The 24,712-nt window shown below is 37.1% G+C and overlaps 1 protein-coding gene across 2 annotated transcripts in view; it reads left to right on the top strand.

Annotated features, from left to right (window-relative positions):
- Nucleotides 1–24,712, top strand: part of tcerg1l (transcription elongation regulator 1 like) — a 669,172-nt gene that overhangs the window by 94,919 nt on the left and 549,541 nt on the right. For both annotated transcript variants that reach the window (XM_051922987.1, XM_051922986.1), the window contains exon 4: nt 17,520–17,700. In XM_051922987.1, coding sequence (XP_051778947.1) covers nt 17,520–17,700 — 181 coding nt within the window. The remainder of the gene's footprint in view (nt 1–17,519; nt 17,701–24,712) is intronic.

Below are 24,712 nucleotides of genomic sequence, written 5' to 3'. Positions count from 1 at the left end.
ATCCGAACTTTATTTAAAAGCCAACCAAGACAGTAACGTTTTAGGAGTTCAGGCTAATAGCATTACAACCCTGTCACATTAAACACGCTTTTTAAATGAGTTTTAAGCACAGGGGGAAAAAAAGGAACATTTGAACAAATCCGAACTTTATTTAAAAGCCAACCAAGACAGTAACGTTTTAGGAGTTCAGGCTAATAGCATTACAACCCGATTGCATTACACACGCTTTTTAAATGAGTTTTAAGCACATGGAAAAAAATAAACATTTGAAAAAAAGAGAAAAGTAACATTGCAACACTTTCTTCTCACCATTCTTCACTTGCTTAGAAGCCATGGTTAACTGCAAAAGCACACGAAATACTGTAGAGCACAAAGAGTTCACAGGTAAAGCACGCACTCTGACTGAGAACAATGAACAGGGAGAGGCTGAACACGTGCTTAAATACAGTAATCGGCGCTTACGAACCATAAGGGATATGAAATAGAGCACAAAGACTTCACAGCGAAAGCACGCAAGCACGGAGAACAATGCAACACTTGCAGCGCACAAACCGAAAGGGAAACTGGCTTGTTCACAAGCGTCACCTGGTGGGTAACCACCCATACAATCAGATTGTGATTCAGACTACGAATGCCATGAATGTAATTAACCGATCTACATGCTGTCAAATAAACAAACCACACGCCGTGGCGAAATGTTAGGGGCTTTGCCTCTAGCGCTGTCGTCCGAGGTTCGATTCCCGTAAGGGAGTGCAGTGAGTGTGTACGCCTGATGAGCCAAGAATTAGGGCGAAACATGTGTCGAGTACTCTTTGCATTATTTGAAAGTGATCTATGATCTGCTTCTCACAACTGAAGGTACCGTGGCGAATGTTAGCTGACTTGCTGGCCAACATATCTACATATATATACACATATATATATATACATATCTATATATATATATATATATATATATAAACTTGTATCTCGCGAATATGGTATTGCAAACGGCAGCAGGAGCGTTTCTATAAACTTAATTTAAACTTACGGTTTACACCGTGCTTCGCTTCTTATTGTTTCGCTGCCTTCTCAATTGTGTAATGAATGTTTTCTTCAGCACTCTTTGGGGCTCTTCCTTGTTTTGTATGTACTGTGTTCACAGTCAGTTCACGTGATTACGTGGGAGGCGTGATGACGCGATATGCAACTCCACATCCCACGGCCAGTGAGCTGCAGTCCATTACAGTATATGGACAAAAAAGAGGTTCCAGTTATGACCGTTACGCTCTGAATTTCGAAATGAAACCTGCCTAACTTTTGTAAGTAAGCTGTAAGGAATGAGCCTGCCAAATTTCAGCCTTCCACCTACACGGGAAGTTGGAGAATTAGTGATGAGTCAGTCAGTCAATCAGTCAGTCAGTGAGGGCTTTGCCTTTTACTAGTATAGTATATATATATATATATATATATATATGTGCGTGGTTTTGGCAGCCAAGCGCTTTTTTTCCAACCTAGAAGACATCTCTTGAGATCCGTTTAATCGCCTCGTTGATTGCATGTTTTCCAAGGTAGTTTCAATACCCATTTCCTGCACCGAGTCATCTCCCCTTTTATGAGTGACTATATTAGTGGCAGTACTTCGTACAGGTCTTTGAACGCACTGAATACTTGTAACTAGTGTTGCCCGTCGGCTACTTTCGACAGGGAATGGAAGCAATTGTCGAGTAACAAAAATTATTTGTAAGTGATTTCGCATTGAAAAAATAGTAAAAACTTGATCATTTGGGTCAATACCTAAAGAAATACACACAGCAAATGCAATTGAGAATACATCAGAATCTGTATGATTTAATTGTTGCTGTGCGTCTTCATAAACTATGGGAGGTTTGTAAGGAAACAAAGCATGAAGGAAACGAAGCTGCTCTTTGGTGAGGTTGAATTTTTTATCAGCGTTTAAACTGTCATAGACATGAATTACAGCACCATCATAATAGATACACACCCAGTGAGTCACTCGTTCAGTAGCTGCAGAAGGTAATATTTGAATATGTTTTCCATTTTGTGGAATGGGCATTATAGGTATGTCAGGAGTCCACATTAGCAAAACCTCTTGAGGTTGGAAAATTGTATGCGCAGTTAAAATTTTGTTGAATTTGCTCATGTGATCTATTGATAAATAATCATTATTTACCAACTCATTCATTGCAAAATCTGACAGTGGTAAAATCACTCCTTCCATAACACTAAACACCAACACTAAGTAGACACTAACAGTAAAAAACGGCAACACCGCCAGGAATAACACTAAATGAGATAAAGTAAAAGTCTACTAAACACTAAATTACAAAAACGAAGTAGAAAGTAACAGTAAACCGCAACACCGCCTGGAACACCGGCACACCACGTCTACTAAACACTAAGAAACTCTAAGTAGAAACACTAAAGGGAAAAATACTATTCAGTAAGTAGCGCGTCTACTAAACAGTAAATCAGTAAAGGAGAAACGACTAAACACTATGGAAAAAGAACGGCAAGACCGTGTCAGCTGCGTAGCTCAGCTCGGAGCGAAATGAAGTGAATGAAATCAGGTGAATGGGAGGGGAGATGATCACGTGACTCCCCCACCTGCCTTAACTCTCCATCCCTCCACAAACACAGTCTCTCGGATCCCAACTCTCCTTTCGCATACCGCGTCTACTAAACACTAAAAAACACTAAGTAGAAACACTAAAGGAAAAAATACTATTCAGTAAGCACCGCGTCTACTAAACAGTAAATCAGTAAAGGAGAAATGACTAAACACTATGGGAAAAGAACAGCAAGACCGCGTCAGCTGCGGAGCTCAGCTCGGAGTGAAATGAAGTGAATGAAATGAGGTGAATGGGAGGGGAGATGATCACGTGACTTTAAACATTCGCCTTAACTCTCCATCCCTCCACAAACACACAAACACAGTCTCTCGGATCCCAACTCTCCTTTATATATCTAGATGTAATTCCAGGGAAGTACAGCATGCTTTGCAACTGATGATGGGCCCCTTTTGATACAAGTGTCCAATAAGAAGTACAAATTGAAATGAGTAAGGATGCTTTGTGCTTTGTTTAGATTTTCTACGAATTTTGTTTTGTTCCTCTGATGGACGATTGCAGGAATTGTGGGGTAGTAGGGTCTTTTCATTGGATTAGCTGGCCCAGCGCTGTCTCAGCTGTGTGAATGGCCAATATGGGGAGGGCGCTGGACGGGTAAGGTCTCCAGGACTCTAAACAAATTCAAATCCTATTATGTGATATCATCCATCCATTTTCCAACCCGCTGAATCCGAACACAGGGTCACGGGGGTCTGCTGGAGCCAATCCCAGCCAACACAGGGCACAAGGCAGGAACCAATCCTGGGCAGGGTGCCAACCCACCACAGGACACACACACACACACACTAGGGACAATTTAGAATCGCCAATCCACCTAACCTGCATGTCTTTGGACTGTGGGAGGAAACCTGAGCACCCGGAGGAAACCCACGCAGACACGGGGAGAACATGCAAACTCCACGCAGGGAGGACCCGGGAAGCGAACTCAGGTCCCCAGGTCTCCTAACTGCGAGGCAGTAGCGCTACCCACTGCGCCACCGTGCCACCCTATGTGATATCATCTACTGTTAAATTCTTCTCTGTATTTGTAATATTTTTATTTTACTATTATATTGTATTGAGGATTACTTGTGTCCTTGTGTGTGTATTGTATTGTATTTACCCCCTTCTTTTTGACACTCACTGCATACCTGAAATACCTGGAAAGGGGTCTCTCTTTGAAATGCCTTTCCCAAGGTTTCTTCCATTTTTACCCTACTACGGTTTTTTTTCGGAGTTTTTCATTGTCTTCTTAGAGAGTCAAGGCTGGGGGGCTATCAAGAGGCAGGGCCTGTTAAAGCCCATTGCGGCAATTCTTGTGTGATTTTGGGCTATACAAAAATAAATTGTATTGTATTTCATAGATTTGCAGGCTACATTTTTTTAATTTACTTATTGTATTGTGTATTTGTTTATATCAATGCACAGCATAATTTGAGAATATTTACTTATTGATCCTAATTGATTTTTGAAAGTAGCTAAAAGTAGAAAAAGCCTTGGACAGAGTTCCAAGGTCCATCACTGGACATATACCCAACACTAAACATGACTGATTTTGGACTATTTTTGGAATTGGAAATTAACATAGCCAGGCACAGCACAGCATATATAAATGATAATTAATAAGATGGTGAATGCCTTTTCCAACAACCGTGTTGATTGGTACCATGTTTTGTTCTACCATCATACATAACATTTATGTGATTTCTAAGACCACCACAGTTTTTTCTTGATATTGTTGTCATGTTAGATTGTTACAGCCTTAACTTACTTGAATGCAGTTGAGGTATATTAGCTCAGAATAATCATTTAGCCTCCAAAAATCTTTGTTGTCACCATGCTGACTGGTAGCACGTCTTGTTCTGTTATCATACATACTCCCTTTTTGATTTCTTCTTACTGCTGCTCATCAGTTTTCCCCTTGGTAGTTGTGCTAATCCAGGCTGACTCTGTTGCATAACGTATGTCATTTGTAAAGAACTTTGAGCTGCTCTTCAGTGTAAAAATGTGCTATATAAATAAATATTGTTGGCATATGTTGTAAATGTTTATGCAGGGATGGACTATAGCATTTCAGCCAGTATTAAAGGCCCTTGGATATTTTTAAAGAGGATCACTTCATCGATATTAAACAGAGACCCCCTTAAACATGTGTTTCATGTATAGATTGTATCTACTGTATATATAATTTAGCCAGATCACATTTCCAAATGACTTTAAAATCCAGTGATCGGTCATGAAGCAAACCTCAATTACTGATCTGTGGTTATAATGGCTTTTCTTAAATACTCAATATAAAAAATGAAAAGAAGGAGACATGTCACACTGTTACAAAGAGCTTTAGTATTAGCATGATGCCTGAGATGCGAACATCATAGTAGCCTGACTTCCCAAATTGTGCTGCTTTCACTGCAGTCACTTTTTAAACTTGCACAGGAGCTGGCCAACATTCTGTGGCTTACCCAACTTATGCCACTGCCTTGCATGATTCTTTAGTCTTTACCACTGACTTGATTATATGTAGAATGAAAACAGATTTGCATTCCCACTGCTGTCTCTATCCGTTTCTGACCAACTGTGCGTACTGGTCTATGTGATCCATACCAGGGCATTTATATCCAAATCTTAATGTTGCTAGTGCCATCCGATCGTGATGCATGCTAAAGGAATAATCATGTTTTGGTCACCATAAGCTTCCATTCTGTCATAAACATTATAACCTCTGTTATCTCTGTGATTGTAAATCTTTCTTCATAAGGGGTTAATAATATATAAAAATATCATTTTTGGGTGGAGTATACTTTTGTTTCAGGGAATTGATATACTTTGCTTTAGCTACAAATTCTTGCATGTGTCCTGACAGCAACTCTCACTTCACCATATACAATGACAGAATTTTTTTTTCTTAATTCTGATTTTGGTCCCATAGCTGCTGGTAGTTTGAATATACGATTGTGATCAGCAGACACGTACCTGTGATCATAAATAGAAATATTGTATTGTTAAAATAAGTTGTTTAAGCTGGACCAAGCAGGTAAAAAATGGTAGGTGGAAATATGCTATTTCTAATTGAATTTAGTTCATCTGAAAGGTTTATGTATTGTCATGTTTAATATTTTAATTTAGTATTATCCTTATCTGAATCTTTCTGGTAATATTTGCAGACAGAATAGTGCAATAAAGTTAGCAAGTAAATTCACAGTCAAGTGATTTTTCTGTGTTATTGAGACTGGAAATGGTATCTGTAATATTTTTTAACTTTATGTTCTATGTATTAATATTTCCTCCCTCCTTTATCCACAGATGTCCGTGAACCATATAACTGCTACACTTCCAGATTTGTATGTGGCAGACCTCTGTCAGCAGCATTTTGTCATCTATAGTTTTATCATTGTATTTATTTTTAAGAGAAAGACTTGTGAGAAAGGAGGCAGAAGTGAAGAAATGTCAAAACACATTCTTCTGAGATGTACAGTATGTCATAAAAAGCAAAATATCAGTGATGAAGAAACAGTTTTTAATTAGACTACTTTTAAGTGTTTTTTTCCCACAAATGCATGTTATGCTGCTATTGAGTAAATAACAAAAAAAATGTTTGCCTGATAACAATATATTAATTTTGACTCTAAAAGTTACTAGAAAATAATAAGTAAACAGAAAGTGAAAAATGTTGCAATTTAGATGTAATGTATTTATATAAATGAAAACGTTTCCAGAAAAGAGTTTTTTATATTTCTCAAAGTGGTAGAAGCAGCTCATCTTTGTTCAGTATACAATGAAAACAAAATAATAAATAATAGTGCTTATGTGTTTTATTTAAATGTTTTACATAATTTTATTTGCTGAAAATTTGGTTATTACCTTTATTATGCATTATTTTCTTTGCTTTTTCCTTTTTAAAATTTATTTTGCGTTTTTGTTCCCACAATTTATGAAACAGATGTTTAACTTGAGTAATGATTAAAGTATCACTTATTTACTCAGAAATGTGACTCTGTTAATGTTCCTTTTTTAGGATTTACCCCAACCCCTAAATTTATACTCTCTGTTCAGTAATTCAGATTTTAGTGTTGCTTTTTCGTTGAATACATCTGTCAGAACTATAGATATGCATCAATGTAGCACTTAAAGTGGGCTACTGGGTCAATATTGTTTTGCTTTCTTTGTCCAGTTTATATAGAAAAACCCTCTCTTAAAACTGCATAAATGGTAATATAGTGTAATTAGATACTCATGTTGATGGGCATGGTATATACCATACGATGTATATGATATAATATGAGCATAATAAATGCTATAAGAAAATAAAATACTGTATAATCAATAGAGGTGGAGGAAAAATATACAGCCTTGCAATATTTTACTTTGAGGTAAATGACAGATGAACAGGTATTTTTATTTCTATTTTTGTATTATATAGAGGTTTGTAAAACTGCATCAGTGGTAATGTACATGTATATGGTGCACTATATACCACAAATATTAGAACATATATTGTTTATTTGGTCCCTATGCCAAATAGTCTGTCCACATTTAAGTTGTACTTTTGGGTTCATTTTTATTTTTACTATGTTATATCCGAGAAAAAGTTTAATCTGTAACAGGGAGACTGTAAACATTGTCATTTTAAAAATCAAGTACTCTGGCACACTGTAAACTAGGACTGTCCCTTCAGCTCCAACTAATTGTATCATTTGAAGAATTATTTATGCTATATTTATAATTCAGAAAACTGGTGCAGTTAAACAGAAAGCTGATAAGTAAGAAACCTCAGCTGGAATTGGTCCACAGACGCATGCTCCTTAGGATTTTGTGTTTGTTTCTGTACTTTGGATTTACCAGCTAAGGTCCTCTTTGGGAGCTGCAGTGAAGCTATGGAAGCATAAGAAAACAAGGGCGATGTCATTTAATAAAAAAAGTGGTTGGTAAGCATTGCAGGTTTTTTTTTCCATGTATCATGGCAGCATAAAAGATAGTCCCAAGTGTTTTTAAGCCACATCTATATGCTATGCTGTACTGTTCTGTACTGTATTCAGACAATATTTTAAATATTAAATATCCCAATGTCAATGATTGGTTGACAGGTGTAATATAAACATAAGACCTCAACTAACAGAGTCACCTAACACAAAATGCATCTGTTATGCCCTCCAGGTTTTATTTATCATTAAAGTTGCACTGGATAAAAGTGTCTTCTAAGCAAATAAACGTAAATGTTTTCCAAGTCTTATGCTGAAGAATGACTTATTTGAAATCTTTTTCTTGTATTAAAAATGATTATTTTTAATGAATTTTTGATATCCCATTGGCAAAAATTCTAATCTGCTATATGATTTTAGCTTTAACTATAGTGGAATTAAAGAGAATATCCATATTTAGTACATTGTAAAACTTAAAAATTGCAGTATCATTGCACTTGAGTCCCAAGTATCACTATATATTATATTACTGGGTCCTTGGCAATACTTAAAGTCCAATAAGCAGTGGAACAAATGTTCATACTCAGCATATTGCAAAACCTGAAGAAATGGCATCATTATATTGTTACTCAAGTATTACTATGAATTGATTATGTGGTCATTGGCAGTTCTTACCTCCAATAAGCAGTGGAAGGCCATAATGTCTATGTACGCTTTTACCACTCACACTTGCTATATAATGATGCATTAGTTACAACAAATCAGCACAGCACACTTTTATCTTACACTAGCTGTGTAAGAGCTCTTAGAAACTATTGAAATCGTCAGAAAAAAATTGAAATGCAGAGTCTGCGGTTTCGTTTTGCAGGTGTGCTTACCCCCCTTGTCTATCAGTGGCTATGCAAGTTTCTCTCTTGCTTGTCTTTCCTTGGCCATTTCACTTTGGCGACTCGCGTTCTTTCAGCTTCATGCTGAAGCCTCGTACTTTTTTCTTCTTCCGACTCGCTAACTTGGGTCTGCCGTGCTAGCTGTTTGAGGTTCAAGCTGTAGCCTTGCACTTCCCGGCTGGACAGACAGACACATACACTTTCATGCGTACACGTTTATATACAAGATTATCAGGGAAAAACTATTGTGATACTGTGACCACCAGATTGCCCCTCTTTCATGTGAGGCTTGAAGTATATGCCTAGCTTCTTATAGATTTTCAGTTCCCAGAAGTAAAATTTGCTGGTCTATTTCACTGTCTTTGTCAACTTCATGCTGTTATTACTTGTGCAAATCCAAGTTTTCTGAAAGAAAAGCTCCTAAACTTTTTTCATGTTTACAGTATACACCATCATAGTTGTTACATTGCCCTTTTCCCATAAATATTAAATATTGACTTCAATTGAGGTAGCCTCTTAGCATTATGTTTACCCCAAGAAATTTTTTTAAACAAGAAAAAATGTTATTACATATAACACAAATACCAAAATGATAACATAAATGCCGTAGAAAGGTATGTCTAGTGTCCACTGCTATACTGATGCAGGTTTAGTACATGTCCTTCGTGTGACGTTTTGAGACAGTAGTCACCAATGCAAAGCCTGATGATGCAATTGGGACACTAGAAGTGTATTTCTTTGCATACTTTTCTTATATCTTTTCTGTTGCTTGCATATGATGGGATAGAATGTCAGTGTCTAATCCGCATGAGTGACAATCTCTTTGTGTTACTGTAGGCTGCCTTTCCTCTGAAACAAACATTGCCTCATTGTGAACAATTCTTAGGGAATTATGTCTGTCTTCTTCTTATCCTTGCTTGTTCACAATTGTTTTGCCTTTTTGTTATGCAGCTACTGTCTCATGGAACTGAAGCTTCATGTGACCAAATTCAAAGGAAATGTTCGGTTGTACAGTGCTGTATCATGTATCAGTTTCATTTTACGTGTCAGCATTTGATGATCAGTTCCCATCGTCATCACTATCGCATGATTCAAACAATGGTTCAGTTTTTAGTTTGTTCTAAAACTGCATTTATGGCTTTTTGTTTGCCATTGTGTTTTTTGTTGGAGGCTCTGTCCCACTCACGAATGTTAATAAGTTATCTTAGAGTTACCATAAAGTGTCAGAAAGCATAGAAATATTCATGATTTTTTGCAGCATGATGTTATTTCATCCAGAAGATTTATTCAGGCTTAAAACTATAAAGCGCATCATTACACTCTTTCTGCTGCCCACTACAACCCAGTCAGATTCTGATGTAACTGTAATTGCATAGTCACACTCAAGTTTACTGCTAAGGATAAATCATATATGTATCCATCTGATGACAGTATATCCAATCAGTGTTGAATCCTAAATTATTCTCCACATCAGGACCTTTCTTAATGGCTTTTGATCAGTTCGTTCATGTTTTATTCTTTGTTCACCATAGTTAAAAAGCACATGCACATGTTTGTTCAGTGTTAATAGCTGTAATTTTAACCAAAATTTTCATCCTAATATTGCTTATGCTAAATATGTCATTATGGGGGACTAAATCATGACTATATACTATTTTAATTGGAAACATGGTGGATATCGAAGATCTGGATGGTTTTATGCAGTTGATGAAGTTAAAATGCTGTACACAGCTAGATAGTCTCTGACCAGTACTTTTTTCCTTTGACATTGCCAAGTCCAAAATACTCATTAAGCAGACTACATTAAGTACAATGTTTTAATTTGCTCAGTTTTATTTCAGTCTTTCATATTATTTAAGCACCAATGAAAGTTTGCCAACTATAACTTTTTTCCATTTAATATTTAAAAAAATACAATTAATATTTAGGCATGCCAGTTATACCACATGCAAAAAGATCAAATCTGTGATGTGTGGAAATTGTGTTGACTTATAATGGATACAAATGTAACTTACTCAAACTGCAAGTATTTTAGAGAAAAAGATTGTGAAATTGTTTATTTTGGAATGCATTAAGTAAAAGGGTATTTGAATGCTTTTATGTAATATGCTTATAAAATATCTTTAAAACAAATTCAAAAGGAAATAAAATAGTAAATTACAGACATTTAATTCAGTTTTAACTTTGCATATTTATTCATGCAGTATGCTTGGTTTATAAGTAGAGAGTAATACATTTCTATGAATGAATGTTCTTGCTGTACTGTGAAAATAATTTCAAACATTTTAGAGATGTTATCATTTATCATCATTTTCACTCCACTTATCATAAAGGCAGTTGCTGTAGCAGTGCGCTAAGCTTAATAGGCCATTTTCTCATCGGAAACTTAATTCAGGAAGTTCTCCTGGGCAACTGAGAGAGATACTCCCATGAGCATGTCTTCGGTCTGCCCCTGGGGTTTTCTGTCAGTGGGTCATGCCAAGGGTCATATTCTTAATACATGCCCCAGGCAAAACCTGTGTAATCTAAATTCAGAAAAGCAGCTATGCCACTCCAAGGTCATCTTACAGTATTTTCTTGCCATCCACACCCTGTTACATACATTGAGTCCAGTATTCCCTATACAGGAACCTCATTCTGGTTGCTTGTATTCTTGATGTCATTTTCTCAGTCCCTATCTACAGCACAGCTGAAAATGGGAATGTGAAGTGATTGCAAAATCAAAGGTTTTATCCAAGGATTTACTTCCTATGTTAATACCACAGTTCAGTACAACATGTGCGGCTCTGTTCCCACTGCATTAACTTGATGGTCAATCTCATTACCACCTCTTCCTCACTTATGAACAACTGTGAGGTACATGAATTTCTCCACTTAGGGTTAGCTAGTCTGTTTTATTGGGCACAGACACAGTTATGTCCAGCCTACCCTTGCTGCGTTGTTGAATGGTTTGCCACAACTCATTAAAATCCACCCACCCACAGAGTTTTGCTTAGGTCACTGATGTAGCTGTTGTCATTTTGGGTTTTGGTATCTCTCATTCAAATTTGGAGATGTGTTGGCTAACATAAAACTAGATGAAAGGCAGCTTTCTTTAGCTTAACAGATTTCCATACCCTTGGTATCTATCATTGAGTTCTAAAGTTGCTGTCATGACAGGCACCAATAACCTTTTGGCCATAGATCTTTGAAGATGTCTCCACTGCTGAGATCTTGAACAGGGTCCATTCAGACTCTTTGTTCCTGTTTCCAAAGATGCAGGATATAGTTTTCCAGTTGGAACTTATCTATAGAAAGGTATCTATTAGTCATTTTCTGTAAACCATCATAACCTGTTTGTGTTTTCCAGGTCTGTCCAATATGTGTTTAATGTATGAGCCGGCTCACAAGTGAGAGGGGTCAAAGTGACAGCTCAGCACCACTTTTTGCTCAGAACACACAAACTTAGTTTAGGTAATTCAACTATGAAGTTGAGCATTGCTTTTTGACTGAATGTAATGGGGTAACAAGTATACTCAAGGGCAGTCTTTTGTTTTCCGACATGGTGTTTGTTATGAACAGTCCATAAGTAGCACAGAAATCCAATAATAGCTCACCCCATAAGTTCAGATCAGACCAGATATTGCTCCCAGTAAATCTATTTTTCCTCAGAAGCATTCTGTAGCACTTCACTGGCAGTAGATCAGAGTAGAGCACTGAATCTGTTGTCTTGGATCTGGTGCAAACACTAACTGTACATTACACAATCATACAGTATGTTCACCCATTCCTGTTCTGGGTCTCTCCTGTAACATAGTTCTAGTGTAGAAAATAGACCATCCTTTATTGAAAAGTCTGTTCCTAAAGCCAGTGTTGTGTGTAGAACTGCATCAGACCATGTTTACCCAGTAGTTTTCAACCTTTTGCATGTAATTCGGCTCCCTTTGCCACGGAGAAGTTACATTCTGCATCTACAGACAGTTTTCATTGGTAAGTTCTAGTATTGACATTGCACTAAATCCTTATCTCTCATGGTGGCTTTCCTGGTCTTTTTAGAACTAAAACAATATGAGATATATGGGACTCCTGGCAACCAGGTGCTTCCCAGCAAACACCACTCCTAACCCAAAGTCCAGGGGTAGGCCCCATTTCCTCAGTTCCAGGCAAGGTTGTTTTTAATTTAATCAAGCCTGTCACAAGAATCAGTGATTGACTAATAATCATTGTCTGGTCCTCTTATTAGTTCAATTTGCCATTAGTAACCCTATCAGGTTGTACATTGTTAGATTTGTTTAATTATTATTTGCCAACATAACAATAGATTATAACCCCTGGAAAAATTGGAAATTAAGGTGAAAACTATCCTATGTACTATCTTAATTTAAGACTACAAAATGTCAACAGAAGTTCAGAAGCAGTGTCTCCATGACCAAACACTTAACTTTGTGAGCTGGAATGTTATAGGTCTCAAACAAGAATATAAGAGAGAGAAAGCATTCTCTCACCTAACAGGTCTAAACGCTAAAATAGTATTTTTACAGGAGACCCACCTGTTAATCAAAGAACAGTTTTGGTTACACAAAGATTGGACTTGGCAAATATTCCAGTCCAGCTATACAAATAAAACTAGAGGTATGGAAATTCTTATACATAGAACAATTTCATGTGTAGTATCAGATGTAGTATGTGATTCTGAAGGGCGATATGTGATCGTCATGAGTAATTTATTTAACTGTTAAGTGATTTTGATAAATATCTACGCACCCAATGTCGATGATAGGCACTTCATCCAAACTGTACAGTGATCCCTCGCTATATCGCGCTTCGCCTTTCGCGGCTTCACTCCATCGCGGATTTTATATGTAAGCATATTTAAATATATATCGCGGATTTTTTGCTGGTTCGCGGATTTCTGCGGACAATGGGTCTTTTAATTTCTAGTACATGCTTCCTCAGTTGGTTTGCCCAGTTGATTTCATACAAGGGACGCTATTGGCAGATGGCTGAGAAGCTAGATTGCTTACTTTTCTCTCTCTCTTGCGCTGACTTTCTCTGATCCTGACGTATGGGGATTGAGCAGGGGGGCTGTTCGCACACCTAGACAATACGGCCGCTCGTCTAAAAATGCTGAAAGATTATCTTCACGTTGCTATCTTTTGTGCAGCTGCTTCCTGAAACGACATGCTGCACGGTGCTTCGCATACTTAAAAGCTCGAAGGGCATGTATTGATTTTTGACTGAAAAACAAACTCTGTCTCTCTCTATCTCTCTCTCTCTCTCCCTGCTCCTGACGGAGGGGGTGTGAGCTGCCGCCTTCAACAGCTTTGTGCGGCGGTGCTTCGCATACTTAAAAGCCAAACAGCCCTATTGATTTGTTTGCTAGAGATTGTTTTCTCTGTCTATGTGACATTCTGTGCTCCTGACACGCACTCCTTTGAAGAGGAAGATATGTTTGCATTCTTTTAATTGTGAGACAGAACTGTCATCTCTGTCTTGTCATGGAGCACAGTTTAAACTTTTGAAAAAGAGACAAATGTTTGTTTGCAGTGTTTGAATAACGTTCCTGTCTCTCTACAACCTCCTGTGTTTCTGCGCAAATCTGTGACCCAAGCATGACAATATAAAAATAACCATATAAACATATGGTTTCTACTTCGCGGATTTTCTTATTTCGCGGGTGGCTCTGGAACGCAACCCCCACGATGGAGGAGGGATTGCTGTATTTGTATCCAATCCTAACATGAACACTCATAAAATTGTAATGGCTGGAGACTTTAATTGTGCTTTAAATCCAGACCTGGATAGGTCTCCTGCCACAGGGGTGATGACATCTAACACTGTAAAAACAATTACACAGCTTGTAATTGATCACAACTTATCAGACCACTGGAGATGTCTAAACCCAAACTCAAGAGCATATTCGTTCTTGTCACCAGTGCATCACTGTTGCTCAAGAATCGATTATTTCTTTGTAGGTAAGCTTCTTGCCCACGTTTAAATCTTGCAAGTACAACGCTATTGTTATCTCTGACCTCGCCTCTTTCATCAGGGAGCTCAAATTATTATGCCAGACATACTTATCACACAGGTGGCGTTTTAACCCACTTTTATTAACAGACAAGAACTGTACAGAATTTATATCCGAGCAAATCAATTTGTTTTTAGAGACAAATACATCCTCCGAGGTCTCTGCAGGAATACTCTGGGAAACTCTGAAGGCTTTCTTAAGAGGACAGATTATTTTATATCTCTCCCACATAAATAAATCGGAAACCAGGATGTCATCAGAGTTAATCGGTGAAATTACCAGAACAGATCAAGAGCATGCCAGGTTTCCAAATGAGGCACTTTGTAGGAAAAGCCTCGCTTTGCTTTCAGAACTCAACCTCTTGACAACAAAAGAAATGGAACAACTTATGTATACATTGTGACATCATTACTGTGAGAGAAGGGTGTGCATCATACAGACCAATCTGACATCTGTATAATGATGTTAAAATACTCTCCAAAGTTCTAGCTAGAAGGATTGAGTAAGTGCTTCCTTTGGTAATATCCATCCATTATCCAACCCGCTATATACTAACTACAGGGTCACGGGGCCCTTCAGTAATATCACAAGACTAAACTGGATTTATTAAAGGCAGACACTTAGCTTCCAGTCTTTGATGCCAGCTTAATGTAATATATTCACCCACAAAGTCTGACACCCCAGAGATATTATCGTTGGATGCAAAAAAATCATTTGATATAGTTGATGGGACTGCCTTTTCACTACATTGAAGAAATTTTGGTTTGGTCTGAACATATGTACATGGATCAAATTATTGTATACTAGTCCAGAAGCTTCAGTTTTGTATTAACAACACTATCTCAGACTACTTCAAAGTAGAACATGGTACTATACAAGGATACCCCCTATCACCACTGTTATTTGCAATTGCCATTGAGCTACTGGCAGTTCACTTTCAAAATGGTTATGAGATAAAGGGGATTATCAGGACATATTAGATTGGACACTTTCCCTTTTATCATTGCAGATCAGTTTAAATACCTAGGGGTAAACATCACATGTAAACATAAAGCATTTTATCAACAAAATATTGCTGTCTGCATAGAAACACTTAAGCAAGACTTGCATAGATGGTCCACTTTAGCTTGAAGAATTAACATTGGCAAGATAAATATCCGTCCTCAGCTGCTGCTTCTATTTCAAAGCATTTCCTTATACATTAACAAATCATTTTTAAGAAGTTAGATTCAATCTTAACCTCATTTATTTGGGACTCAAAATATCCACGTATCCAAAGGGCGACCCTGCAAAGATCTAAGGCTGAAGGAGGCATGGCTCTACCTAACTTTAAATTTTATTACTGTGCAGCAAGTATACAAGCTATAAAAACCTGGACATTGACACAAATAGATGAACACACACACAGGCTTGGTCTGGAATAGAAATAAAATACTGCAGTACTTCTTTATATTCCTTGCTTTGTACCCCAGTAAATACGAGTTATTGTCAATATACTACCGACCCAATTGTGCTTTATTTACTCAGATTATGGAACCAATGTAGGAAATACTTCAAGATAGAGAAGCTTTAATCTGTGATACCACTGTATGATGACCACCTTTTTCCACCCTCTCAAATGTACACAATTTTTAATGTTTGGAAAACATACAGGGTTAAATCACTTAGAGGTTTGTACATAGATAACGTCTTTGCATCCTACGAACAATTACACTCCAAATTTAAGTTTCCATCAACACAATTCGTCAACTACCTCCAAAGTAGAAACTTTGCTGAACAAAATCTGCCCAGTTTTCCTCACATCCCACCTACTTCTATTCCGGAAGAAATATCAATCACTCTTGACGACTCAGACAGCATTCCTGTAATATATAAAAACATTTTAAAGTCCCTTCCTTTCAAAGTTCCCATAGTACAGTGGGAAAAGGATCTCTTACTCAACATTTCAGAAAAGGAGTGGAAGGCACCCATGCACAGAATTCACTCTAGCTCCATATGCACAAAGCATGCAATGTATTCAACTGAAAATCTGTTATCGAGCCCACCTGACTTGTTTAAAATTGTCCAAAATGTTTCCAGGGCAAGATCCAACCTGTGAATGTTGCAATCGAGCTCTAGCCTCATTGGGCCGTATGTTTTAGGTATGCACCAAATGAACATCATTCTGGAGCAAAATCCCTCCTGATCCGTTAACAGCTGTGTTTGGTGTACTCCCAGATGGGCTTAAAGTGGAGAAGGACAAGCAAACTGTAATTGCCTTTACTTCACTATTGGCACGTAGACTTATCTTGCTCAACTGGAATAATCCTACCCCACCTCTTTTAAGTCAGTGGGCAACTGATAATAAATACTATTTGAAACTGGAAAAAATCTAATAATTACTTAGGGGAACTTTTCAAAGCTTTTTTAAAACCTGGCAGGATCTAATCAATAAGATTTTAGAATAAGCATTTAAATAGGGGAAAAGGATTTTCTCCTCCTTTTTTTCTACTCTTAAAGTTTTACTTTGGCTGTTGGCCTTGATCTCTTTCTCATGGATGGGGGTTGATTTGAATTTAGTTTTGTCAAGTTTGACTTGCTTGTATAGAATGTTATTTGCTTTTAATAAATTCAATAAAATGTTAAAAAATATATTATTTGAAATACACTGCTGTTTTAACTTTCTGAACTGTGAATGGTTATATTAAAAAATTAAAAAGAGTGCTGTTTTTACATTTTCCAAAAATTATTTACTACTATTTATCTGAAATTCGCAGAGAAGTGACTGAGTGTCTCTAGATGTACATTCAGGGTGATGAATCAGTTTTAATGACTGCTTTATAAGTGTTGGGTTCATTGGAGGTTATTCCCAAAACATCAGGTGCAAACAGACTAATGTCTCAGAAATTTTGTAACAACACTCTACCATTTAGGAATTCATGGTGTCATACAGAAGTATTCCTGTATTGGATGATGAGGGTTTTTTTGGTTCCAGCCCTATCATGCAGTTAAAAATGGAAAATGTAAATTGCATTAAAGGAGGAAAACAAAAACAAACTTCTGCTTGGATGGCTTGGAGTGAATGTAAGACCATGAATATATTTACTGTGTGTTTCAGGTATATTTGAATAATGCACTCACAGTTGATTCTACGTGGATAACTCCTGAAGAGCTAAGAATCTTCCAAAGGCATGAAAAACCCATTCTGATGACGAATCAAGTAGCTAGAAGTATATGCAGGCCAGCTACTGCTTCCAGAAATTTCCATACACTGCTAGTAACACCTCATCCTCTATCAGGTTAGTGTTAAAATTGATTACATATAACATGTCTACAAGCATAATCTTCTTAACTCCATCACTGGCCAGAAATTGAAAACAATACGTTCTATAATGTAAGCAGTAGAAATGTATCTGTCATAATTTTTGAAGAAATGTTATGCTGATCTATTGTAGACTGAAACAACAACTATGTTGTATTTCTTTTTAAATAAAAGTAATGCATAGTATAAGGCTTTATAGCCCAGCAAAGATGTGAAATACTTCAACATGATAAGATAAGCAATTTTGACAAGAAATGCTATGCAGCTTTTCACAACAGAACAATTTCTAGTGACACATGTTTCCATGGTAATGGTACTGTAAGCTGAAAACCTTGCCTATTGGAATTCATTAAGTGATTGCAGGGCATCTATAAAATGTTAACAGTCTATTGTGTTTTACTTATAAAAAGGTAATTGATTTCTCGTGCACGTTTGGAACTGGAGAATAAGCCTTAAATTGTTTTTTTAAATATTCAGCAACAGTTATATTGTAATAATGGTTTGCATGGTTAATTTGTTTGTCAGCACTCATCAGACTTGAATTTAGGTGATCAGAATGAATTAAATACAAATTATTAAGTTTCATTTTTAGAAACTCCTAAACGTTCAGTACCATCTTTTTTCTACTATTATACTTTTAAATTATTTATGTTCTCCTATTTTCAAGAAACACACTTTTTGAAAAAGCCTTTTAACATAGAAAAAGTATTTCCATTTAACAGAAAAAGCTTCCTATTTTTTTATCCTGTTAATAATTTGTCTTATGCCTATCTAATTTGTGCATTGGTCCTGAGTGACCTCTTTACAACTGCCTTACTAAGTATCGCATACCGTAATTATGCATATTTACCATGTACTGTTCTGTAATATTGATAAACAGTAGGTAAGTACACATTTTTGCTTGTTAGTCCTAACCTGACAGCTTAAATACTTGCACCAGTATTCTAGCTACACAGTAATTACATATCGGTAAAGCAAAATAATGTGTTTATAAAGGCATAGGTTGAATGATGAAAAGGGGTGGTATGTTGAGCCGGTGTTTAATGTTGCCACCTGGCAGCCTCAAGAGCACTGTCACTCTGTCTGTTGAGTTTGCATGTTCTTATTGTGTTTTGTGCGGGTTTTTCTTGCAGTATACTGGTTTTCTCCCACCTTGTAAAGATGCACATATCAGGTTCAATGATAACTCTAAAATAGACATTATGAATGTGTGTTATAATTACTCTGCTATGGACTGATTTTTTGGTTGCTTCCGCTACAACCTCTTATCAAATAGTTGAATGGATTTATTACAAATTGCTAAAAGTCCTATACTGTATTCCCTTAAATTTAATTTATAATACATAACATTTAATATTCTTTAATGCTGAAAGATTTTGCAGAATTATTAATTTTATATGTAATAGCCTTAAAAGTGAGTGCCCCAGATTATTTACACAGGAATGTAGACATACATATAACAAAACTTACGCAAATGTTTCATTTAAATACTGATGCTGCAGTTGCTATGTAGGACAGACATGACATTATCCATTTCTTCCCAAGTCCTGTCTTAGCAAGCCAGATACTCTTTGCCAGATACTCTTAATATCAGCTTCTTTTTCAGTGGACCTCTCTCTGAAATTCAGCCTTCATGACCTGTCTGATAAGACGAACAATACAAGACCATGTAACATCGCAGGGACATTTCTCAGAGGCATGAGCAAGACCACTATAACTTCTTTTAAAAACCTCAAACACACCCTAACTCATTGCTTCCTCCGTTAAGATCACTGCTTGACCTCGCCGTAACTTCTGCTGTACCCCAGTGCTTATAGGGTGTATCCGTAATGGAGTTGGAGCAATTTCTGCTCCAAAGGGTAACCAGGGCAGGACTGAAGAAATGGAATATTGGAGTTGAACGAGGGGTACCATTAGTTTAAACCTTGCTAAGATGCCCGAGCAGAGGAATACCGTACATGTGAAGCAATGTATTCATCTTGTTGAAAATGGCAACTGACTGATCACCAGTTGTTCAAAGGGCATGATTTTGCTAGTAGGACTGACACAGTGTGTTTGAACCTCACAAAGAAACTGCATTACCTCCTACAACCAGAAGGTGTGAACAAGGCAAAGAAGGAGACAAGCTCCTAAATCAAAAGAAAGAAAGTGCGCTGAAGATCCTTCCATGTGTCTGGAGAAAGTTGACCAGGAAAGGAATAAAGCATTACTTACACCAGAACTATAAGTACACCCACTTTAGTTCCAAGAACTATTAATTCTAAATTAGTAGATAAGAGAATGGGCGGCACGGTGGCGCAGTGGTAACACTGCTGCCTCGCAGTTAGGAGACCCGGGTTCGCTTCCCGGGTCCACCCTGCATGGAGTTTGCATGTTCTCCCCGTGTCTGCGTGGGTGTGCTCCGGTTTCCTCCCACAGTCCAAAGACATGCAGGTTAGGTGGATTGGTGATTCTAAATTGGCCTTGGTGTGTTTGTGTGTGTCCTGTGGTGGGTTGGCACCCTGCCCGGGATTGGTTCCTGCCCTGTGTTGGCTGGGATTGGCTCCAGCAGACCCCTGTGACCCTGTGTTCGGATTCAGCGGGTTGGAAAATGGATGGATGGATAGTTAAGAGAAAGCTATCTAAAGTACAGTGGTACCTCGGTATACATCCTTAATCCGTTCCAGATCCTTTGACTTATACCAAACAGGGCGTATACCAAACAAATTTTTCCCATAAGAAATAAAGGGAAAATGATTAATCCATTCCCATGAAAAAAAATCCTATTGTTATTGGCATATTATACATTGGTGGGATTGTATAAAATAATTTAAACACTGCTTAATACTAAAATACATAAATACAAAAGCAATTAGATGAAATAAATTAAAATTTAACCTCACTTTACTTTTTAATAATGTCTTTGTTTTTCATAACCGTCGTTCTTGGCATACGGTATGCAGCAGCCATGTCCCAGATACGCATGCCACCTTCATACTTTTCAACAATCAGTTCAAATTTATGCGAAAAAACACAAAATCACGTGAAAATTCACATAGAGTTATAGCGCAGGTTGTTCACTGAATGCTAGCAACTGGCGTACTGACGCTTGTGGGCAGCGTAGGGTAGTGCGCGGTATGACGATGCAGGTCCGCTCCACGCTCCCATATGTCCTTACGGGGAGTCCTGAACCCGACAGCGTCGGTAATGCTCACTGAGATGAGCTGACAAATGAGGACAATTCTCAAATGAAGCCAGGAGATAGTGCAAGAATGACAAGTGCTTTTATTTAAAACAAAAATCAGTGTCCAAACAAAAAGTGTAGTGCATCTGGTTTCAATAAATAATTATTTAATAAATATCCATAAAAACAAGTGTTCTGTGGGGATAAAAACAACAATAAATAAATCAGATAAAATTTGAGGTTAAAAATGCAGTCTCTTCCTGATCACAGCCCACCTGTGCAGGTGCGACTCGCTCCAACTACCTCATTAACTTCCCTGCGGTTGTGCAACCGCGCCCATGGAGAACGACACGGCTATATGGGTTAAAACCTGGCCCTTTTTTTGAAGCCGCGGACCCGCTATACCACATGTGGTGTTCTAGCACGCGAGTCGTATTCCAAACAAAGGTTGTATACAAAGCAAAATTTTTCGCGTCCAAACAGGACGTATACCAAGTTGGACTTATTCCAAAGCAGACGTATACTAAGGTACTACTGCATTGTCTTGTAGCATTAGTGCAACTATAACTGAAGTGTAACAATATTTGTGATTAATAAGTTCTAGCTTATTTATATGTCTTCCTAAATCCAATAAGAAAGTGCAGAGCAGCAACTCACACCCATGTGCACATTGAAACTCTGGGTGGGGGAGGGGTTAGTCAGCACAGCCACATGAAACTTGCAACCAATAAAAGCTTCATAACCAGATAAAGAACTTATCCTTCGTAAATATATGAATTGAAAGATCGAAATTCATAAGTTATGTGCCTTTTTTATATTACAGGAAAAAATCTAAGGCAAGAAAGAGAATTCATAAGTTATGTGCCTGTTTCTATAGAAGAGAAAAAGTTAAACTAAACTTTAATAATTTTATGTTTTGTGTTGTACAGTATAATCATATTCTGTTATCCTTATGTAATAAATTGTATTATTCTGTTTATTTCAACAAGCATTTTTGGGTTAACATCAAAGCACAACAGAAAAAGTGTAATGTGTTAAATTAGCATTTTCCAGTTTTTAAATTCGTTCACAAATTTACAGATCTCATATGTTTTTGGCATCCTAGATGGAAAATATATTAAACTTGGCGCCCCTTGGTGGGGGTATCTGTTGACTGTTTTAATTTATCAATAACATCAATAAATAAAGATATGACAACACAGCTTTGTGTACATGCATATATTTATATGATCTGACCTATTCTGGTTGTACAGTTTATAATTAACCTTAGCAGGTTTCTAGTTGAATTTAGATATCCTAATTAAAATTTAAAGTTAAAGCAGACTCATTCAGATTCTCTTTTACATAAATTGCAACTCTCTTATTTCTAATTTTGCCTATCTCTCCTATATTTGCATCAAAATCTTTGTTATACTCATAATATTCCTTGTATTCAGACAGGTTTCTGTTATTTTTGTAATAACATTGGATTAGGATACTAGTACTGATTATAATGGACAGTGTGCAATTTTTAGCTTGCATTTGCATCTAACTGATACCCATCTGTCTCTGCCTCACCAGTCTGGAGTCTCCTCCTGTTTCACTCCAGGAGTACACACCGTCTGTCTAAAGGACATTTAGACATGGTCCTCCAGTTCTTTACTTCATTTCAAGCTAGCAATTTCCTCCTCAAGTTCAGCACCCCTGAATTTGAAGTGTTGGATTAACTGATAACTCCAGCATATGTAGGCCTCCTGGAAGCAGGCATCCTGAAATGAACCTTCCTGAAAGTTGATATCATACAGGACTTGCATTGTATTTTAATGTCTTCTTTTAAAAATTTATTTGGATGACTGTTAACTATGAAAGCTTGGAAAAATATAAATTTGTGTTACTTTGCAAAAGAATTGTGTTATTTCACAAAAGTATTGCATTATTTTGCAAAATAATTACATTTTTTCACAAAGATGCTGCCTGCTTTTGTGGCTAAAATCATGCCCGCGTGTGGTTTGATCTTATAGTGACAGCAATTGTTGGAGAGTTTAAGTATGCCTGTAGCATACAATCAAGTGGCAAAAAGTGAACAGAAGCTATAGGTATACAATTAGTTTTAATCAGGTTAAAGTTTAGTAAATTTAGCTATAGATGTTTCAAAGCTACAGCTAGTTACAGTGCAGAGCTATCATTCCTGTTTCACAGCTTCAGTAACTGTGTGGTGTTTGCATGTTCTCTCTGTGCATGCTTAGTATGCTTACCTGTTTTAACATTGAATTCTAAAAGTGTGTCAGTAATGCTTCTCGACATATGTTTAATCCTTGACATGCTGTGAAATAAATAACACCCATACCCTTTTTCCATCCCCCAGTCCGAGCCCGCAAAAAGTGATGCATGTGATGCATGGGTCCTGACCTCTGTGCCACAAGATCATACTCTTTCAAAATATTGCAAAAGAAGAGACAAGCAATGAAAATGAGGATTTGGGATCTGGAGGATACACTGTTTAATGTAAATATCATGAAGATGAAAAAAGACACACAGTCATACCAGAAGAAAATTATTGCCCTCTGCTGTTTCTATGTTTAATATCTTCTGATTTAAATATTTTAAAATCCAGAAGGGCCAGATTCTCTTGTGAAGCGAACGTGATGCCTGTGGTCCTCCAGTGATGAAAGAAATATTAGTGGTGGTGTCACACTTAATTTGCTCCACGTATTCATCCAGCACAAATTCGTAAACCGCTCCTGACGCATGCATGTCTGACAATATCTATAGCAAATAACTGGATTAAAACTAAACAGATACTTTTATAGTTTTTTGTTAGTAATTTGCATGCAGCACACTCTTTTCTACTTGGTTGTGCGATTTGTGCTCTGCATATGACCAGTGTACCATCCACCACTTTGCTTCTTACCTTTCACTCAGTGCTGCTTTGATAATCACTGGCTCCCTCTGACCCTAAACTGGGTGAATTAATTTTACCCCTAAGCGCATATAATAGTAAATGTATAGTATATGCTTAACTTCACATTTAATAGCTGACTTAATGAAATAACTCAATTCCTTTTTTTCACTGGAAGGAATAAGCTACAATAGTTGACCCTTTTTAAAACTAAGCTGAGTCCCAAAATTTCTGCTTAAACTGTTTCATGTTCATTCTTTCTGTTGGTACTTGTGCTCTTTAAGTTGCCTGATGAATGTGTCTTTTTATGTGCTACATTTTTCTTTACTCTGGTCTGTTTCCCTTGGTTGGTTGGTTGGTTTCTTTTTCTCTCTCTCTCTCTCTCTCTCTACTTTAGTTTCTATAGAATACCTGCTAAATAGCCCTTCCACCAAATATGTCTTTGCTTTTGTCATAGAATTGAATGGTTGCCTACATTAGCATGATGCAACTGAATAAAGCTATAAAATATAATTGCATGGACCATTACTGCCAACTAAATACAAAGTTTCAGGAGCAGATGTATCAGAAATCACCCAGAGACAACACATAGCTCACAGTCCACTAAAATGGATGTCAGCAAACACAGTACATGCAAAGTAAAGCCTGTTTAGAAAAGCCACCCTTCTCAGTATCAAGATATACAAAATTAGTTCAGGTATTTTATTAAGTGTTCTGTTACTTAAGCTATTCTTAGCAATCTCTACAAACACAGGTTAAGAACATTTTCTACAGTAATCTTATGTTTTCATGGAGAGCAGAGATAAAAATGTTAATACAAAGAACTTTAATGGAAGCTGAACAACAGCAAGCAAAATTAAAATGTTAATGAAAAATCTCAGGTTACTGGTGTTGTATCTAGCTATCTAGATGCATGCCCACAATGTCCAAAACACTTGTATTTTGAAA

Source organism: Erpetoichthys calabaricus, chromosome 2 (genome assembly GCF_900747795.2).
Source record: "Erpetoichthys calabaricus chromosome 2, fErpCal1.3, whole genome shotgun sequence".
Lineage (NCBI taxonomy): Eukaryota > Metazoa > Chordata > Cladistia > Polypteriformes > Polypteridae > Erpetoichthys > Erpetoichthys calabaricus.
This window is presented reverse-complemented; position numbering and strand designations above follow the sequence as displayed.